Source organism: Pectinophora gossypiella, chromosome 19, assembly GCF_024362695.1.
Source record: "Pectinophora gossypiella chromosome 19, ilPecGoss1.1, whole genome shotgun sequence".
NCBI classification, from domain to species: Eukaryota; Metazoa; Arthropoda; class Insecta; order Lepidoptera; family Gelechiidae; genus Pectinophora; species Pectinophora gossypiella.
The window spans coordinates 857,669-876,311 of NC_065422.1; the positions used below are offsets into that span (position 1 = coordinate 857,669).

Consider the following 18,643-nt stretch of genomic DNA (forward strand, 5'->3'; position numbering starts at 1 on the left):
GGGTTCGCTTCCCGGTGGGGGCATTGTCACCTGACAATATACGGTCTAAAAAAATCACTTGAATGTCTAAAATTGAAGACGATTCCATGCCCTGGATGCCTCGTTAAGCCATTGGTCTCAGCAACATGAAACAGTACCTACAATAAAAAAAGAGGCAAGATTTTTTTTTTATTCTACTTTTATTTTTTTTTCTGCAAACCACACAGCCCATCTCTAATGAAAATTAATTACCACGGCTATACCCCAGCAGGCATTAGCCGTACATTCCCCACGATTTGTATTAATATCGCGAATCCTACATGATACGAACCACGTAATGTCCCAAAGCTAATGGGATTAGCTACTGTAAAACTTGGTAACAATAAAGGTCAACGAATCCGCGATAGCCCTGTTCGAAGAATGCGTTACTTACATCGAAGTGTCACTGGTTCGACTACCGGGTGAAGCCTTCGGCGCTCCCCATTTGTCCGGCCAAGTAGTTAATGCCATCTGCGGCAAATCTACAATAAGTCACTAAAAAAACTATGAATTTATTTTTTCAGTCTCGTGCTCTAAACCTATGAATTCGATTTTATGAGTTTGAATGAGGATAAAATCTAGAAGCTCAAATGTAGGCGACAGCACTGTTGAGTGTTCGTAAATTTTGTCAGTTCTCCATACTGTCCAGCTAAAATTCGTGAGAAATTGCTATAAAAATGTGAAGCGACGTGGAGTGTTTCCCGTCTGGAGGATGAGTTACGAAAAAAGCAGCCAGTTGGAAAAAGTCAGATTTCATTGAAAATAATTTTTTTTTTGTTATTTTCTTTCCAATCTTTAGGGAATTTTAACACTATGATTTAGCAGTAAAAAGCTGCGCAAAGGGTTTTAGTGTAAAAATATAACCAAAACAATAAGTATGTTTGTTCAAATAGCATAGAGAAATGAGAAAATGTGAGAAAACTCAATAGTAGCGACACCTGACGGGAGAAATAGGCAGATTTTATCCTCAATCATGTACTTTAGGTCTTTCTGGTTTCCAGGATTTGTGCCCTATTAATGGCAATAGGCTCACCCCTATTACATGGGGCTTTAACATAAATGGAGTTGATTAGGTGTATTGTTATTTTAAAACGGTCAAGGTTGCGTCAGACATACATTAACCGTCTATTAGATATGTTTGCGCCAACTTCAGAATTCATATTCTAACATTTTATTCATCAAAATATTGGCCCCGATTCCTGCAGACACCTCCTAATTTTATTTTAAGTAATACCCGTCATTTTCATATCCACCGAAAAGGAAATTCAAATTCAAATTCAAAAATATCTTTATTCAGTAGGTAACATAGTTACACTTTGAATCGTCAATTTTGACATAACGAACGTCTCATCCGCCTAAATTTTAGTTTTAGGCCCTAAAACTACTGCAGAAACTGCAGAAAGGGACGGATGATTGTCAACAAGTTAATTTTAAAATGAATGAATAACCCGAATACAATAGGCATCTCGCTGGTATGCAATCCGTTTAACGTGCAGTCTACTTAATTCTGTCGAGTTATTGGCCGATGTAAATTTTTTAGACTTTGGTTTTTAAATTTGTACTTAAGATTGACGTGTGTTCCATAAATTTTATGCCTGTCGACCGTCTCTTTATTTTTCAGCGGATAAGAAAATGACAGGTATAACTTAAAATAAAATTAGATGGTGTCTGCAGGAATTAGCACCATTGTTAGCTTTTAACTTACTATTTATTAAAATTACTATAAAATCGTTTTTTTTAACTATGTTTTTATTTTTTATTTACACACAACCGTTCCAGATCTTCTGAAAGCATTCGGGGGTTATTAAACTGTAATTTACCAATTTTATTTTATAATAAATAAAATGTACAGATTCGGATAATGTCTTATTATTGTTACCCGAGACTTACCGCTGTGAAAACATGATTAAACTAATTTATTATCGTATTTTATCTTTTCGTATATTATGTGTACTTATTATTGCCACCTGGACACAAGCTTTATCTTATTTAATACCTATTTATTTATCTACTACTAAATAACAAAATAGTGAAAATGTTTGTCCATCAAGTTCGTTTTCGAAAACCGACAGAGGGATTTTGTCGTTTCTAATGGATAATTAGGGTTGAACCATTGCTATAATGCATGGATATTGCATATTTCTTCTAAAGGTTACCTGGAAGAAATTGCTGCATGAGCAATAAGGCCGCCCGTTGTGCATATTTTTCTTTTTTTTGTACCTTGTGTTTTTTGTGCTCAATAAAGTTTATTTATCTTATTTTTTATGTTGGTGCCTAATCGGGTGCACACAAACTTAACTTAATTTTAGTTTGACTGCTCTTAAACTAGGGCCGTCTTTCACTTACAATAAGTGAGAGAAAGAGATAGAGCTAATTTTAGTGAGCTATATTAGATTGAATAAAATCTGACCGCACTTCAAAACGCACATTTCTATGCTTCTATCTTTTTCTTTCACTTAGAACTATAATTTGCTAGAGCGAGATAAAACGACCGCAAGCGGAATCGACGAGGCAGTCGAAAAGCGGGATCACTCTTGCTCTTTATCTTGTATTAAAATTTCATGGCTCCTTTACATTCTCACACAATATTTTAAAATGCATGTTAATAACCATCCATTCATGCATTTGTTTATTCCTGTACACACCATCTAATTTTATTTCAAGTTATACCTGTCCTTTTCTTATCCGCTAAAAAGAAAGAGACGGGTAATCGACAGATAAAATTTATGGAACACACTTCAATTTTAGGCAGAAATTTAAAAAACCCTTCCAAAATTTTATATTGACCCATAACCCGACCGAATTAAGTTGACAGCACACGACAAACGGATTGCATTTGTGCGAGATGCCAATTTTATTCGTCCCTTTCTTTTCTGGCGGATAAGAAAAAGACAGGTATAACTTAAAATAAATTAAGAAATGTCTGCAGGAATCGAGGGCAATGTCAACTCTATGTTACTACCGTCTACGACTATCGTTTCTTATACGAATACCGCCAAGTTTATGTTAATATGCCATCAAGTTTAAGTGAATTTCCGACCTTTATTAATAACTACTGCCGTCTTTATCATTTGCATAATCGTTAATCTTTAATTGATGTGGATTAATGATTATAAGATACCAAAATAATGTAATTATACCGCAATATTTAGTGTTTTATCATCAATAGCACGGTAAATTTAAATATTTAATCATGCGACGATTGCTACTTGTGCTTAGTGTAATATTCTTGGTTCGTGCAAAAAATGAGGATTATAAGGGGTACGTATAGTTTTTTATTATCTATTAGAGGGTCACAGTAGTTATGTTGTGAATCAGAGTACAAACTCTGCACATACTGGCCTCTCCTTTTTACCGCCAATAATTTTAAATTTCGAAATTCTCTTCCATTCCACAATTCCTTTTATTCTGCCCTGACACATTACGTCCGCGACCTTCATTAGAATAACATCTACGTATAATTATCTTTAACTATAGTCTACGTGTCCATTGCACCTTATTTTGATTATATTGTATTTCTTCTATATAATATCTTTAAGTTCCTATTTGTGAAGTGCCAATTAATTAACTGTTTACTGTTCGGCTCCTGTCTTATTACAACTACTACCTACTCCTGTCGAACTATTCTGCCGGCACGTCAGGACTCCGGGCGCCTCCACCCGTCTTGCCTCAGTTGAAACCCCCAAAAATTATGTCTACTTATTTTTTATTTCTTTATTTATGCAATAAATACAACTGTAAAATAATCTCTGGCAGTGGCTCTCAAGCAATCAAAAAATCATTATCAAAGTCAAACGTCAATTTGACTAGTCAATTTGAGTAGGAACGTCATTGTTTTTTCATCGAATGCATATAAACCTCTTCTAAACAGTAGATACACGGATATAAAATCCAGATCCAAAATTCGATTCTCTGTAGGGACATTTTAAACAAAAAACATTCATTCTTTTTTGATTCATGGCTACTGACCTAAATTGTTATCTTCCGAAATTCCAACCCTCAGGAAAAACCCAGAGACCCAGAGAGGCCACATTGGAGCGATTCATCTAAAACAGCAATATTGTTATTTGACATTTTTTAACATTGCATACTTAGCTTTATGTTTATGTCCGCAAAAGTCAAATGCAATAATTCTTTTAGATGAATTCGACCTTTTTACACTCTCATTTATAATTTACCTTATCGCCATTTCATTGAATTGTAAAAGAAACTAATTTAGTTAATTTCTTCCTAATATTTGTAGATATAAAGTATATAACATCAAATTGGAAACCGAAAGTCAAGCAGAAAGACTGAACGAACTAAGAGGAGATCTCATTGATTTTTGGAAAAACCCTTCTTTGAAACACAATGTGATTGGTAAAGCAATGGTACCGCCATCGCAATTTGACTGGTTTGAAGAAAGACTGGCGTCCATGAATCTGAAAATTGACGTTTACATTGAAGATGTTTATGAGTAAGTAGTTTACTTATGTAACGCAAACCTTTAACATTATAAACAAGCTATGTGCTTTTTAAATTCATTTTGCACCTCTGTGTGACGTAAGAGCCGTAGTACACTGATTGTCGAATTTGTTTCCGAATTCATGTTTGAATCATAAATGATTAACACGTGCTCAGCGTTGAAGGAAAACATCGTGAGGAAATCCACATTCCCGACAGATGCATTTTCGGAGGTATTCCCTTCGCGGGCTGGAAGGTCAGACTGGCAGTCGCTTCTGTAAAAACCGGACCTGTCAAATATTCAGGTTAGGTAAGCGGACACTGTGAAAAACGGGATGACGGTAGGGAGACCTCTGATGGATTTAGTTAGTGATACGTCGCAAGATGAACTAAGTATCCACACACCAATTTAAAAAGTTGACTTAGTGCTCTTACAAACCAACGACGCAACGCATCAAAATCCCCGGTCTGTAAGCGTCTTAATTTGTATTAATGAATGAAGACGTAAATTATGTTCTTGCTAAGATTCCCAACCATTAAAAATAACAAAAGTGTTCACAATGCAAATTTTCACATGACTTATTGTAGGTTTGTCTCAGATTGCATCAACTATTTAATCGAAGACTAACAGTAGGACGTCATAGTTGTTATAAAAATACCTTTAAATATAATATGTTGCTATAAAAAGACAAATATAAGCAGCATAGCCCAACAACATCATAACTAAATATCACCATTTATATGTTTTCAGACACCTAACTAAAGTAGAAAACAATTTCAAACGAACAATGAGAAATGACGATGATAGAGTATTTGATTTTGAAGGTTACTACAGGTACGATGAGGTACGTGAAATTAATCATCATCATCATCATTAATTTAAGAGCGACGCTCTTGTCCGTGTAGCATTTTCCATGCTACTTTTTTAGGGATAAATAGAGCAGTGGTTTCCCTCTTGCCTTCCGCCCTCCACTACTCTGTCTGATGCGAGTGGAATGGCGCCCAGAGTAGTTTTTTCTACGCTGTACTAGAACTCTTGTCCTCCACCTCTGAATAGTGCTGACAGTTTCTGCTGCCCTCTGTCAGGTTCAAGGTTACAGTCCCGGTGACTTGCCCCTTCCGTTCTGCATTACAGTACCGATGGCTCCTATCTCCGCCTTTGCAACTTTTGAGGTCTAAATTAATGCATGCATAAAATACATAAATGCACTTATCGTATGACGTACTTATAGATAAGCAGATTATCTTGTCACTCTTTGGCGAAAATACGTTCATAAATTCACTCGTAATCCCTTGTGACAGTGTTACAAGTAATTAGAAGACCACTATCAGCCAATTTTGACAGAAAATCTTATATGGATGTGTGGAACCGTATGGTGACAGGTGATCACCCCGCCGCCCATAATAATAATCCCAATCTACACTGTCCCTGTATGTTATGATACGCCGCGGTATAAATACGCCACATAATAAGGACGCGTCGACTTAATGACGATACATAGATCAAAGAATTGGAGAGAAAACAGGAGGAGCACCCGGTGATGTAATGGTTAACACGCTCGTCCCGGCTTCACAAGGGCTGCGGTTTCAAGTGCGATACATATACTTTGGGGCGGTTCAAAAATAATCCTAAATTCGCCACCCTAATAGTAGTAAATATATTATACATTTATTTCAGATCGTAACGCACATAAACGCCCTGAAAGAAGTCGTGTCAGATACTAACATAAATATAGAAATCGAAGAATTTGGAAAAACAGAACAAAATCGATCAGTGATTTACATCAAAATATCTAACTCAACAAATTCAGATGAAGTTCGACCAGTAGTTATTGTAGAAGCTGGTATTAATCCTAGAGAATGGATTACAATACCAGCAGCACTTAATGTGGTGAACAGATTACTGGAGAGTGACAGAGATCTCTTGAGCAAATCTGACTGGATCATTGTTCCAGTTGTCAATCCTGATGGATATGAATATACTCATACTAATGTAAGTATTTTTATTTTGTTTTAAATTTCTCTTTCTATTTTCTATCTCTTCTATTCTCTAAACATAGACATAGTACAAAGAGGCGAAGATGGTGTTAATATAGCTGAAAAGGACATCCGAGAATGAAATAAAACAATGCGTACCAATAACAAACCTAAACATGAACGTACTCATAAGAATTGTAACAGCAATTAAGCTGATAAGGTGTTTAAACGAATTATTTTTTATAAATTACCAGTTTTATCTAAACAGAATAAACAGAAAATTCTTAATCATTGAAAACTTTGAGTTTTGCTACTTAATCTAAAGATAGCTAATCAATAAAATCTCATATCTCAATCAATATAATCCAATACAGTAACATCAGTGATACATAGGTAAAATAAATAAAATATTTCTTGTAGTCACTAAACGGGTAAGCCCCATATTTTGATTAAGGCGTAGAGTTTGTATGGTTAAGATGTGTAGATCCGATAACTTTTTGACATTGCGATCTGTATAATCTCGTTTTAGCACCATTTTTTTTATGTTTTTGGTGGGATACATAATGTCCGGTGTATTTCTAATTACAGCTCCGTATGTGGACTAAATCAAGGAGCACCGGATCCAACATGGGTTTCATTTGCCCTGGAGTTAACATCAACAGGAACTTTGACGTCGATTGGCTGGTATCCGACTCCAGTTCCAGTCCTTGCAGCCATCTTTACGCCGGTGTGGAGCCTTTCTCCGAAATCGAAAGCCAGATCGTAAAACATTTGATTGAGACGTATAGAGACAGAATAAGACTTTATGTCTCCTTACAAAATAATGGAGGTTTCGTATCTTACCCTTGGCAGTATGAAAGAGCTGCCACAGGTATGTTCCGTCAACACTTACTCCTTGCTTTAGACATGGTCGCGGCTATGAACGAAGAATATAACGTAGATGTAGGCTGGTCGGCTATTGGTGATAGAGCATCCGGTACTGGGTCAGATTTTGCCCAAAAAAGTGGGGTTTTGTATTCTCTAAACATAGACGTTGTACAAAGAGGCGAAGATGGTGTTAATATACCTGAAGAAGAAATTGTAGATGTGATTGAAGATGTATGGAGAGCTATTTCAGTTGCTGCCACGACATTGCTTTCAGATGATTAAATACAATGTGTTTTTTTTATTTGCTTTTTATTAAATTATTACGTAGAATCGGTCGAATCTACTAATCAAAAACTTCTATCAATTTTAAATGAAGTTGTGTAGGGGAAAATATTTCTAGCATGAAACAAATAATTATGTATAAAAAAAAATACGAAACTCCGGTGTTTGTACATGTAGGATACTTCATTATAGTAAAAATCTGTAGTAACCGAGAAGAACAAAAAAAAATTTAGTCGATTTTTAATTGATATTTGACGTAAAACATTTAATCTTATCTATTGACGCTAATATCAAAAATACCTGTCATTTATCTTCTAATGACCATGTAGGAATTCCGATTCGAGACGTGAATCTATTTTTTATAGGTATAGGTATAGGAAGTAACATTCGCATTAATTTCTTTATTTTTAAAATTAATTATTTTATATTTTATGCAAATTGATATTATGTGGTTTTTGTGATTATACAGATACTGTTATGCGAAACTTAATATTATAACGTATGATTTAATACACACCGTATTTTTTTACTATATTTCGGTAAAAAGGTAAAGATTGCAAGGTAAATGTAAGGCTATTGACAGGTGCAGACCAGAAAATAAAAGCAACTCGAGTGTCGTATAAGGGTGACGTATTTCGGAGCACCTAAACAGTACCGACTGAAAACGCATTCTTCTATATAGACGTAATTTGCTGCTTGGTTCACAACATCGATAATATTTTATCGAGATTTTTTAAGCAGACCTGGAACGGTTAGCCAAGTTGCAAACGATTATGACAATCGACAGTGACAGTGATAAAATGTATGAGATTGACATAAAGCCTCATAACCCAACCTCATTAATCCTGGTGACAGGGTTACTATTGAGCCGCCAAAGGCCCCTGACATGACTCATGTAACGACTACTTACTTACATCAGTAAGTAGTAACCGGGACTAACGGCTTAACATGCCTTCCGAAGCACGGATCATCTTACTTTCGGACAATAAGGTGATCAGCCTGTAATGTCCTAACCAAACTAGGGACCTCAAAGTATTTTTTGTGGTATGTCCCCACCGGGATTCGAACCCGGGACCTCCGGATCATGAACCCTAAGGGTCGTTATTATTCTGATCAAAATAAAGAGAAGCAATATACCAGTATTGCAACATAATTCAATACATTGATCTAAATATCAAGCAACAATTTTATTTGTATATTCTTCTGCCTAACTAAGGCCCAAAATAGGAAGCGACACTGGTCGCTTACCTAAAATGATACTTATACACCACAAGAAGTGCTTATTATCCAAAAGATTGCGCGCAAAAGGAATAAAAAAAGATATTTCTCTGCCATTACACTATTGTAGCGGACCCAACTAGTTGGCCACCTAGTTCCGCTCACATGCAACAGATGGCGCCACATTCAATAATGCAGTCTTTAAGCAGTCGTGAAACGCGATATCGAAGTTTACACAGCAAGACGCATATATACAACTTCCAACACAACTGTTGGATCGTCGATCCCTAGTCACACTACCAACTTGTGGCCAGCGGGGTACTATGCTCAGTTCGGTACGCCAAAGTATATTTTTGAATAGGTAATTATCACGTTAAATGTGTACAGAACCATCTATATCTTCCTGGGGAACGTGGTTTGGAATGTCCCATATAGCAAGACATTGTGTCGACGCTTGTCACCATTTTCTGTACCTCTGTGTGATGCCAGTCACGTAATTCGATCACTTACGTCGTCAATGTGTTATAAATATTAATACCGTTTAATGTACGGATTTTCAAATAAGAAAATGCCAATTTTCATCAAATTATGATTTTAATTTATATAAGAATCATAAAATCAGTGAGCGTTGGGCTCACGATCCCGGGTTCGAATCCCAGTAGGGACATATCACATATAGCTCTCTGTGGACCCTAGTTTGGTTAGGACATTACAGGCTGATTACCTGATTGTCCGAAACTTTTGTTGCTCGGTCACTACTTACTGATGTAAGTAAGGACAGGAGTTTTTGGCGGCTCAATAAAAACCCTGACATCAGGACGGAAAATTCCACTTGATATTAACTTAGAATCACGGTCTGAATCATCCTTCTTAATATTCGTTACGATGTCACTAACCCCCTGTACTTTTTTATATTGTATTGTAAATAGAAATTGTGATTTGAATCTGTATGAAAACACTTCGTTAAGATTATAACTTAATTAATAAACATAATTAACAGTCGCACGTATTGTTATGTCATTCTTATTTTAAATAAATAATTCAAAAAGGAAACGACTGACATTTTTTGTCATCTTGTACTGTTCTTTTTTTAGATTAGCATTTTATAATTAACCTTTGACCCAGTTATTTACCCATTTCGGGGTGTTTTATAAAGAAAAAGACAAATATACACAGTTTATGTTCCCGTAAATTCCAAGCCAAAAAATTCAAATTTGATTTTTTTTACATGGTTTTAAGTTTACGCGGTTATTATCATAATTAAAACACATAATAACGGATTCTTACCGCGTTTAAAATGGGGATATGAGACTCCCGATATTTCGACACTGTTGCAAGTGCCATGATCACGGGATGACTGATGAGATTGGAGTGGAGTAGGTAGATCCATAATTTAAGAACCCGTTATTATGTGTTTTAATTATTTTTTTTAGCGTAATTCAATGCCAAGTTTTTTTTTTAAATATCTTTATTGTATCTGGGAGTCTAAAAAGGCCTCTTTATCATAATTATTCATAGCACAGAATATAAACAGCCAATATACGTCCCACTGCTGGGCATAGGCCTCCCCAGAATCAACCGGAGTGTATATGGAGCATTCTCTACCACGCTGCTCCACTACAAGCCGAAAGCAGCTGCTTAACAAGCCCTCCAAAGTACGGAATCATCTTACTTTTCCGGACAATCGGCAAAAATGAATCTAGAACTTTGACTTTTGTGCCTATAAAAGTAAGTACCTACGCGATGTTCAATAGCAATATGTATTTTTTAGATGAATTGATTCAATGTGGCCTTTTAAAGCCCCCCCTCCCCCTTAAAGAACACAAAATAAGAATAAGTATGTATAATTTAAAAAAAATGCATTTTTTATTATAAAAACGCAGACTATCGATAATACCTAGTATCTCAGCACAGCCATATCGTCCGTAGCTCTGCGTGGTGTCACGTCTCGACTCGGGGCAATATTTTCTACTCGAGCCTCCGTGTCCCCGGTGCGCGACCATCCCCGGCCTCTATCGTCCCATTCGTCCCCGCTTACCCCCGTTTGTCCCCCCACCAAAACGCCACGGTATTTGGCAAATGTCGCTTATTACCTGTTCGGAAAAACAACTGGATTTTGTTATTTATGCCATCGTGAAACTAAACAAAGACACGGGGGAATTCCAGATGGATATTATATATCGTGTGGTTTGTGAGGTGGATTACCAGCCTCAACAACCCTGGTGTCACGGTCATTATTGAGCCGCCTAATGCCCCTGATATGACTCCCGTAACGACCACATACTTCAGTAAGTAGTTATCGGGACCAACGGCTTAACGTGTCATCCGAAGCACGGATCAGGTCTTAATTTCGGTCAGTCAGATCAGCCTGTAATGTCCTAACCTGACTAGGAATCACAAAGTGATATTTGTGATATGTCTCCGCCGGGATTCGAACCAACTCGTTGGGATCGTGAGCCCATCGCGCAACCACTAGACCACAGAGGCCCTGTTTCCACACAAAGGATATTTATTAAATAATCAGGAGAAATAATTTTGTAATAATTATAATTGTAATTATCATCTTTTTACTTTTGTTTTGTACGTACCTACAGTTCCACTCCTAGCCAGCTATTTCAGTGTTTTGATATGGGTTATGTTTTTTGAAGTCGCTTAAATACATCGACATTGGCCCCGATTCCTGCAGACACCTCCTAATTTTATTTTAAGTTATACCCGTCATTTTCTTATCCGCCGAAAAGTAAAGGGACGGATGATTGTAAACATGTTAATTTTAAAACGAATGAATAACCCAGGCTGTCTACTTAACTCTGTCGGATTATTGGCCGATCTAAAATTTTTAGACGGTTGTTTTAGAATTCTGCTTATTGACGTGTGTTCCATAAATTTTATGCCTGTCGATTACTCTTTTCTTTCTTTTTCAGTGGATAAGAAATGACAGGTATAACTTAAAATAAAATTAGATGACGTCTGCAGGCATTAACACCATTGTATTTATATTAATTTATTTATTTATGAGGTAGAATACCAGCCTCATCAACCCTGGTGTCAGGGTTATTATTGAGCCGTCTAATGCCCCTAACATGACTCACGTGACGACCATATACTTACATCAGTATGTGCCATCCGAAGCACGGATCGGATCTTAATTTCGGACAATCAGATCGCCTGTAATGTCTTTGCATACATAATATACATGAATACATAAATAAAATTCACGCCCGTATCCCTAATGGAATCTTGAAATAATTCCCGTTCTTAAACACTCTGCTTTTAACCAAAAACTAAGCAATCTTCCTTACATAATAGTTCCTTTATCGCACGTTGATGACTAGACTCATACCCTATTACCTTTAATAGTCTATTAAAGCTTAAAGGGGTATGACGAGGTCCTATTAAGCTGCCATGCGCCACTTAGTGTCGGCGCAAACTGGCCACCAGCTTGGCACCGTTACGAGTTAGTGCGAGGAGGAGTGTGTCCGTTCTGGTATTATTCGTTATTCTATGGTGGAGGTAAAGTATTTGTTTACTTACGAATTAAAATGTGCGGATCGGAGCGTGTTCGTTCATGCACGTGTTATTCGTTATTCTATGGTCGAAGTAAACAGGACACCGATACCAACCCCACCGCCGTGATCGACGACTTATCGCTATCGACCTCTAGGGTCGATTAATTCTTTCAAATATTTTTCCTCTCAGACAACGCCCTGAGCCGAGATTCGCGCCCAACTGGGCACCCTCAGGCCTGCTGTCTTAAACGTTGTACCGGGTGAGAGTCTTCAGCGCTCCCCATTTGTCCGGCCAAGTAGTTAATGCCATCTATAACTATGTAAGTACTTCCGGATAGACAATTTTTTTTCTTTTTTTTAATATATCTTTATAAAGTAAACGACGCACAGAAACGAAGCTATTCCATTCGTTTGATTAAACCAGCTTGAATGAGCTAGGTTCGCATCTCAAAGGAATCTAGTGCTTTCACGAAAATCTAGGCTCGTTCTAGATTTATCTAAACTACGATACATTTTGGAGATTGTAAAATTGAAATTAATTTCTTGACCTTGTTTTTAAGATATTAACATTGTTATACAATTCTTTCAACGTATTTAAACGAAAAGGCCAAACAAATAATTTTGTATTGGCATCCTTTCTAAATACTTGACTGCAAGGTCCTTTTTTGGTTTTGACGTGACTTATTGTACATTTGCCGCAAATAGCATTAACCACTTGGCCGGACATATGTGGAGCGCTGAGGGCTCTCACCCGGTACAAAAATTTAAGACAACAGGCCTGAGGGTGAACCTCGCCTCAAGGTCGTATCATCTAAGAGAATAATATTTGAAAGAATTAATCGACCCTAGTGGGTCGATAGCGATAAGCGCTGAACGAGTCGAAGTCGAAGTCGGTATCGGGGTTCTGAAGTGTTTGTCGCGAGCTGATTGGCCGCTTCTATGGCTAGAGTAATCGGGTCGTCTGGGTCGTATATTATTACGGTCTTCGGGCGGCAAAGTTCTTTATATCTTTAAGAACCTTAGGAAAACTTGTAAATAGCTTAAGATTAGATAGAAAGTATTGTTTTTTTTTTTGTAATTGCGATGGAAAATTCCACTTGATGTTAACTCGGAATTATTAGCTGAATCGTCTCCGTCAGTATTCGATATGGTATCACTAACATCCTGTATCATGGAAAAACTTAGATTCGTAAAACAAAGAATCCCCCCTCCTAAGTAGAGAAATCTAAGTATAGGCCCAGTTGGTAGAACGCTTGCCTCTCATTTAGAAGTCGCAAGTTCAATTCCAATAAAGGCCTAAACCAATGATTATGAAATTATTTAATTAATATGATTATCGAATTTATTTCCGAATTCATGTTTGGATCATAAATTATTATCACGTGCTCAGCGGTGAAGAAAACCATCGTGAGGAAACCCACATTCCCGGGAAATACATTTTCGGAGGTATGCGACCTAACGTGTATTGGGCTGGTTTTCCCTTCGCGGGTTGGAAGGTCAGACAGGTAGTTACTTCTCCAAAAAACGGACCTGTAAAATCTTCAGGTTAGGTAAGCGGACCCCGTGAAAAACGGAATACTTAATGCTAGGAATGATGTTGGTACTTACACGAAAAGTGAAACGACATCAGTTGAACAAACACAGTTTATTTAAATTCATCAATAATGGGTCACATAATTCAAATATACCTTAAATACTTAATTAGATTTAACGGAAAAAATAATGTCGTGTATATTTAAAGATAAAAAGAAAGTGTTTAATTAGTTAAATTCTTCCTTACGTTTACATACGTTAGTGCAAATACGTTTTAAATGGTATAAAAAGTGTTTTTAAAATAATAATCGTGTTAGTATGCTCCGCCAAAAAATGGCGTTATATTGGTGCTAATTCCTGTAAATACCATCTAATTTTATTTTAAGTTATATCTGTCATTTTCTTATCCGCCGAAAAGGAAAGGGACGGGTAATCGACAAGCATAAAATTTATGGAACACACGTCAATTTTAAGCACAAATCTAAACCAACCGTCTAAAAATTTTACATCAGTCAATAACCCGACACATTCATTTACTCATTCTTCCTAAAATTAAGAGCTGTGAATCATCCGTCCCTTTCCTTTTCGACAGATATGAAAATGACGGATATAACTTAAAATAAAATTAGGCGGTGTCTCCAGGAATTGGGGCCACTATAGGCATTATATTAGTGTTATATGTCGTCGGTTGACGACTACACTATACGTTTTTTGCCACCTTTTGTGGGAGGTGATGTATTCACGTACAGGACACATCTACTAACTGCCGTACACTTAGTGATGTGCCCGGGAATGTTCCCGCTCTGGGAACGTTCCTGGCAGTAAAAAGGAGCAAAAGATTTGTCAAAATAGCTTTATTAACTAACCTTTAAGCAAATAAGGCCAGAGTACAAGAAAGAACAATTTGAAAAAGAAAAGTAGCCAGTGTATTTACTATTAAAGAGTTTATATAACGGGAATGTTCCTGCTTTTGGAAAATTCCCGGGAATGGCACATCACTGCGCGCACTCATAAACGCATAATAAATCAAAATCGTCATATACAGGGTGTTAATGACACCGTAACGAATACCCTCAGTATACTGTCACTGGTTCAGAACATGACTCTAAGTTAATCAAGTGGAATTTCCTGTCGGAGAATTTTCTTTTTTTTTAATTATTTTTAGTTCCAAAGTGTAGGAATGGTAGGCAGAATGGAAAAAGGCAGAAAAAAACGTAACGCAAAGGTGTGTGAAAGACAGAGTGGCGAGTGAGCGAGAGAGAAGAAAGGATTGCGGAATGACAGGGAAATGGCGGACGGTTGTTTTTAAACAATAGGTTAAGACTGCTTTTTTACTAACAACTATGGATTTTAAATCTGAAAATAAATGATGATTATTATTATTTAAAGAGGAAAACGTAGAAGATTATAAAACGTTTTTAAATAAACAAGGTTAAAGAAATAATCGTTTCCTTCATGCCCTATCCCACAATTTCTTTACATACCATATTGCGCCATATACCACTTTACATAACATATCAACTGAGAATCATAGGCTGAATCATCCGTCAAAGTTTTTGTTACGATGTCACTAACACCCTGTATATATACAAATATTAAAACACGATCCGATCGTTTGTATTATTTTAGGTACGATCACGAGCATTAATATGTATACACTTTGGTACCATGTCACATTAACTTTTTTGACAAATCGAACTGTAAGTCTCACTAAATGTCAAATATGTTAGTGCGACAGAGTCCTAAAGTGGGTACATTATATTGTTCATGACTGTACTTCGGCACTGACAGGCTATGTGTGCGCTTGGCAACTCGCGTCTATAAGTTCTCTGAGATTTCGTTAAACAAAAGCGATTTACCAACATATTGGGTTGTATCTATAATAATAGATTGGCGTTGTTGCACGCCAATAACCCCAATACATTTGCTGCCCGCCTACCACTTTTTGGTAAGGACTTCTCCACTGCGTATTTTCAAATCTGAAGTCCAAATATGCGTATTTTAGTCTCCCCATGAACGCGGCGTAAATAAAGTCCAACACCGGATGCCTGCCAAAGAGTAAAATAATGTTATAGTGTAAAATGTGCATTCTCGTTTGGCGGCGAGGGTGTGCTGCCGCCACCGAACAGAGCATAGTACCCCGTTAGTCACGAGTTGGTAGTGTGACTAGGGATCGACGATCTACCTACTTGAGTCATGTTGGAAGTTGTATATATGCGTCTCGCTGTGTAAACTTCAATATCGCGTTTCAGGACTGCTTCGAGACTGCGTTAAAGAAATAAATATACTGACGGTCGCAAGTCAATATATTTATGAAAACATTATGTATGTGCGTAAAAATGTATCTCTCCTTCCGAGAAACTGTGAAAGGCATACTTACAATACAAGGAATAAAAATAAAATTGTTGTTCAAAATTCTAGATTAAGTAAATTAAATTCATTTTTTGGGGTTATGTATACGTTTTTACAATAAAATACCAGATAATATTTTAAATTTGTCAGAGAACAAATTTAAAGCTCACGTCAAGCTTACTTTATGTAAAAAAGCCTATTATAAGATTAATGATTACCTAAATGATAAAAATGTCTGGTATTAAATGTGTTCCTCTAGTTATTAAATAACTTGTAATGTACCCTCATTGATTTAAAAGATGTGTTGCTGTTGCAGTTTCTTGTCATTTCTTCTCCTCAGCCATAACACCTTGCGAAATGACGTAAATTCAAAAATGTTACATTGACCTTCAACAAGTTTATCCATGATAATTACGTTGAATAAATGATTCTGATTCTGGTTATTGAATAAAGCGCCATCTGTTGCATGTGGACGGAACTATCTGGTCAACAAGTAGGGTCCGCCACAAGCGCCATTTTGTAAAATCACTTTCTACAGTATAATGTTCAAGAAAATCTCGATTTTATTAAGATCAACAATTAAAACGAGATGATTACCGTGAACCCAGGTCACGATTCGGAAGTCTTTAAGTGCATAAAATACAATAATCTGGTGGATACTTACGTATCAAGTATAGTGAAATAATTTACGAAGCTTTTTGATCTGAGCCTCATGGAAAATGAATTCATAGCCAGCAGTCCTCTATAGCGGCCAGCTCCCGCCATATTCGCTAATGCTGTTAAACTCCACCATCTTGGTTTTGGCCATCCTGTATGCAACATAGCTCCAGAGTCGAGGCCAAATTTTCCAGCGGGGTATTTCAGTTCCAAACATAAGAACCATCCCCATTCAGTCTGTTAACAAAATAAGTGCATCAAAATACCAAAATCCTCATTTTTACGTGTAATTTTATAAGTTCCTGTTATTTAATTTTTGAAAATATATCATACCATACTTAAAATAAAAATAGCCTATATACATTCCAATACTGGGCACAAGCCTCCCCTCAATCAACAGGAGGGGGTATGAAGCATACTTCACCACGCTGCTCCAGTGCGGGTTGGTGGAGGCATTTGGGCTAGTAGCCTGGGACCAATGGATTAACGTGCCTTCCAAAGCACGAAGTCATCTTACATTTACGGACAATTAAGTAAATCGGGAGACTTTTTTTCTCACGTCAAAAGAAATGCTCAGATGCCATTATGTAGGGTGTTAATGACATCGTAACGAAAACTTCAATGGGTGATTTAGCCCATGACTCTGAGTTGATATCAAGGGGAATTAAAATAACAGAAAAAAACTAAAATTTTCATGAATTATCCCAGGAAATTCCACTTGTTATCAACTCAAAATCGTGGTCTGAATCGTATGATTAGCATCATCATCCCCTCAGTATTTGGTAGATTTTTTCCTACTTACTGAACACTTGTCGTCACATTTTTGTCAATTCACACAATATCTTTATAAATTGTAGCCTATGTGTTATTCTGATGTATAAGCTACATTACTGTAAAGTTTCATTAAAATCCATTCAGTAGTTTTTGCGTGAAAGGGTAACAAACATTGAAACATCCCTACTCATAAACTTTCACTTTTATAACATAAAATTAAAGGGCTTTTTTTTGTGAACATACATACATACATAAACTCACGCCGATATCCCACCGGGGTAAGCAGAGACTATAGAATTCCATTTGCTTCGATCCTAAAACACTTCACTTGCTTCCTCCACATTCATCAATCGCTTCATACACGTACGCCGGTTCAGAGTAGTAGGTTTTGTGAAAACGAGCATTATCTTAATTCATCATCATCATCATCATAAATAGCCTATATATGTCCCACTGTTAGGCATAGGCCTCCCCTCAATCAACCAGAGGAGGTATGGAGCATACTCCACCACGCTGCTCCACTGCGGGTTGGTGGAGGTTTTTTACGGCTAATAGCCGGGACCAACGGCTTAGCGTGCCCTCCGAAGCATGGAATCATCTTACTTTTTCGGACAATCAGGTGATTCAAGCCTGAAAAGTCCTTACCAAACAAAGGACAGTCTCACAAAGTGATTTCGACAATGTCCCCACTGGGAATCGAACCCGGACCTAACGCTCTAACCACTAGACCACGGAGACTGTTAGGTCACACTGAGGCTGTTAGACCACGGAGGCTGTTTAACATAACATAACATAACAAATACTTTATTGCACAAACAGGAAAAAACAAAATACAAAACAAAAGAGAAATAGAATAATTAACTACTGTTTAATTAGTTATCTATACTATTATCCTAATTAGTTTTTGTTAAATAATGCAAAGTAACTTACCTTTGGACAGGGATACCGCATCGCGTCGAATACTTCATGATCTACTTTGAATACGTATTTGAACCAAGGAAATGGTTTACGGT

The 18,643-nt window shown here is 36.8% G+C and overlaps 1 protein-coding gene across 1 annotated transcript; it reads left to right on the forward strand.

Moving 5' to 3' along the window:
• The first annotated feature begins 3,108 nt into the window (after nucleotides 1-3,108).
• On the forward strand, nucleotides 3,109-7,606 carry LOC126375515 (carboxypeptidase B-like). The gene is made up of 5 exons (XM_050022481.1): nucleotides 3,109-3,279; nucleotides 4,262-4,474; nucleotides 5,213-5,306; nucleotides 6,140-6,454; nucleotides 7,027-7,606. The coding sequence occupies exons 1-5, from the start codon at nucleotides 3,212-3,214 to the stop codon at nucleotides 7,585-7,587; spliced, it is 1,251 nt and encodes a 416-aa protein (XP_049878438.1). The 5' UTR covers nucleotides 3,109-3,211; the 3' UTR covers nucleotides 7,588-7,606.
• Nucleotides 7,607-18,643: the final 11,037 nt, after the last annotated feature.

Excerpts from the sequence above, each read along its gene's own strand:
- LOC126375515 (XM_050022481.1), top strand. The coding sequence starts at position 3,212 with ATGCGACGATTGCTACTTGTGCTTAGTGTAATATTCTTGGTTCGTGCA. Across the intron at positions 4,475-5,212 it reads TACATTGAAGATGTTTATGA|ACACCTAACTAAAGTAGAAA; the intron begins GTAAGTAGTTTA and ends ATATGTTTTCAG. Across the intron at positions 5,307-6,139 it reads GTTACTACAGGTACGATGAG|ATCGTAACGCACATAAACGC; the intron begins GTACGTGAAATT and ends CATTTATTTCAG.